This window comes from Amphimedon queenslandica, unplaced genomic scaffold (assembly GCF_000090795.2).
Source record: "Amphimedon queenslandica unplaced genomic scaffold, v1.1 AMPQUscaffold_8929_Cont19131, whole genome shotgun sequence".
Lineage (NCBI taxonomy): Eukaryota > Metazoa > Porifera > Demospongiae > Haplosclerida > Niphatidae > Amphimedon > Amphimedon queenslandica.
The window spans coordinates 1-2,950 of NW_003550798.1; the positions used below are offsets into that span (position 1 = coordinate 1).

A 2,950-nucleotide genomic window follows, 5' to 3' on the forward strand; every position below is an offset into this window, starting at 1 on the left:
AAGGCTTCATATAGTGCTATCATAGTTGGCTGTGAGGATAAATTGCTATGCTTTTGGGTAGTAATCTTCATGCAGTGGTGTAGGATTTCTTACCACACCAGTTTGCAAGTACCTTCTTGTTTCCTTACTTTTTTCCCCATTCAATCCTACTATTTTCCCATTTTTAATGTTTTTTATTTACTTGTTTCCATTCTTTTTTCTTAAATCAAGAAATTACATTCTGTTATGATTCTGTGGTTAGGTTAATTATATTCATGTTAATCACGTGCGCATAAATTAAAATGGCGTCAAACCACAAACCCACGCGGTGGCTGCAGCTGGATTTTGTCTTCCATTTTGTTCTCTGTCCTCGCTTCTTTTAGAAACTACCTTTGTGGTCCTTGACCCAAGCCCAGAGGAATGATGTAAAAGTCACCTTGAGCTGTTCTCTTGTTTAAGAGATTATCCGGTGTATAGAAGAAAGATGAAAGAAGAAGAAGAAGAAAAAGTCTGAAGAATTTTGTAGAAATTTGAATTTGGGCCTGTTTTCCAGAAATGCTCCCGCTACATTACAGTTCACTTTAAAGGTACCAGGAGAATCGCTCAGTGAAGGAGAGCTCATTTAAGCCATTTATAAGGCTGTACAACGTAAGATAAAAGAGTTATGAGTGTTTGAAAATCATAAAAACGGACGCCATCTTGAAAAATCGACCTCAATCCTACATATAGGCTACCGCCTATATAATAAGCACTCACTACATAGTTTCACATTACATGTATGTGTATGTGATAGTGTGTGCTTAACATACTGTATTTGCCTGATTAGAAGCCCAGCGTCTATTCATTAACAGTGGAGAAAATAGTGTTAAAAAGAAAAAATTGCCAAAATGGGGGATTGAACCCCTGTTCAGACTGTGCTTCAAGAGTTAAGCTATTTGGACAATCTAAAGTTGAGGCTACCTAAATTGGCTATAATATGTGCATCTATAGTGAGAATATTTTAAAGATGGGTGTTTATTTAAGCTGGGCTTCTAATCAGGCAAATACAGTACACTCATTTCACCTAGCAAAATTAAAATTGTCTAGCTTGTTGTACATCTAGCTTGTTGTATAGACAGACAACAGTGGTACCTAGTCCTCGCCTACGCAAAGCTGGGCGAGGCCAATAAAGTATTATGTTGAAATTATCATTCTTTTTTTATTCAGCCTCAGGTGCTGCTGGTATTGAGACCAATAGTCAGTTCCCTATAGTACCTGATCATTCTGATGATAAAAGCAATGAGAGTGGGAACAACACTGATACGAATCATCCTGAATCAGAGATGCCACAGAAAATTGAAGGTAAAATGTGTGTTTGTGATTATTTAATAAAAAAATAAAAGTACCAATACACTATACATGTATTATACATGCAAGTGAATGTTGTTTATATTATATACTTAATATAGAGCCAGGGGTTAAACCAACTACAAATGATTCCTCCTTACAGATCAGTGAGTCCAATGATGATCAACAGAAAGGTATAAGCAACTGTCACAGTCACATACCATATACTGGTTTATTTCCGTGGTAGAAAATTTTCATGAATCTTGCATTTCTAAGATTTTGCAGAATTATCTTTTGTGTATAGCTTACGGCAGACTGCATCACGTGGCAATGGAAATGCAGAATTTTGTGGTGAAAAATGTTGCGACGGAGCAAGAAACCAGAAAATTTGCAAAAATATTTCACTACGAAAATAAACCGGTATATGGTATTTACATGACTATATCAGCAATTAACCTTATAAAAATAGGATGCATGTATTCTGGTTAGTAGGCTCACCCCAATAATTGTAGAGTATGAATGATAATAGGTGACTGTTTTTATGTCTATACTTATACAGAGCCAACAACACCAAAGGACAAAACTTACCCACCAACTCAGACCACCAGTGAGTCCAATGATGATCAACATAAAGGTATAAGCACTCACTGTCACTAGTTTCATATTACATGTATGTGTATGTGATAGTGTGTGCTTAATGTACACTCACTTCACTTAGCAAAATTACAGTTGTCTAGCTTGTTGTAATGTACATATTCTTTCACATATGAGTTGGTTTTGTAGTTTAGTGATACATGTAATAGAAAATGCCATAGACTATACATGTATTATACATGCAAGTGGATGTTGTTTCATATTATATACTTAATATAGAGCCAGGAATTCAAGAGGTCAAACCAACTACAATTGATTCCCCCACACAGATCAGTGAGTCCAATGATGATCAACAGAAAGGTACATTGTATAAGCAGTCACTGGCAGTATAATACATGTAGCTTCACATCATTTACATGTATGTACAGCTATTTGCAAACTGCCAAGTAGGTGGTAATGTGACCACACAATCTAAGAAACACCTCAATTTAGATAGTTCCCTTTGAAGTTCATAGAGTGGTTTATGAATTGGTTTGCAAGGTCTGTGCAATTTGATGTACTTGTAATAGTTACAATGACTATCAGCAATTACAACCTTATTCAAATACTTAGAATACCAATGCATCTTGCATACATGTGCATGTACAAACAGAAAGATACTCATCCTGCTGAATTGTGGAGTATCAATAATATTATGACTGATTTCATGTTTATACTTATACAGAGCCAACAACTCCAAAGCGGGACAAAAGTTACTCACCAACTGAAACCAGTGAGCCCAATGATGATCAACAGAAAGGTATAAGTACTCACTGTCACTAGTTTCATATTACATGTATGTGTATGTGATAGTGTGTGCTTAACATACTACATTTGCCTAATTAGAAGCCCGGGCGTCTATTCATTAACAGTGGAAAAAAATAGCGTTAAAAGAAAAAAAGTTGCCAAAATGGGGGATCGAACCCAAGAGTTAAGCTATTTGGAACAATCTAAAGTTGAAGCTACCTAAATTGGCTATAATATGCGCATCTATAGTGAGAATATTTTAAAG

At 35.7% G+C, this 2,950-nt stretch overlaps 1 protein-coding gene across 1 annotated transcript; it reads left to right on the forward strand.

Moving 5' to 3' along the window:
* Window positions 1-1,185: 1,185 nt before the first annotated feature.
* LOC109591114 (transcriptional regulator ATRX homolog) lies at window positions 1,186-2,704 on the forward strand (the record flags this gene model as incomplete). The annotated part of the gene is made up of 5 exons (XM_020006910.1): window positions 1,186-1,320; window positions 1,428-1,499; window positions 1,865-1,939; window positions 2,179-2,259; window positions 2,624-2,704. Coding segments are annotated over 5 exons (444 nt in total), but the record flags the coding sequence as incomplete, so codon positions are not given.
* Window positions 2,705-2,950: the final 246 nt, after the last annotated feature.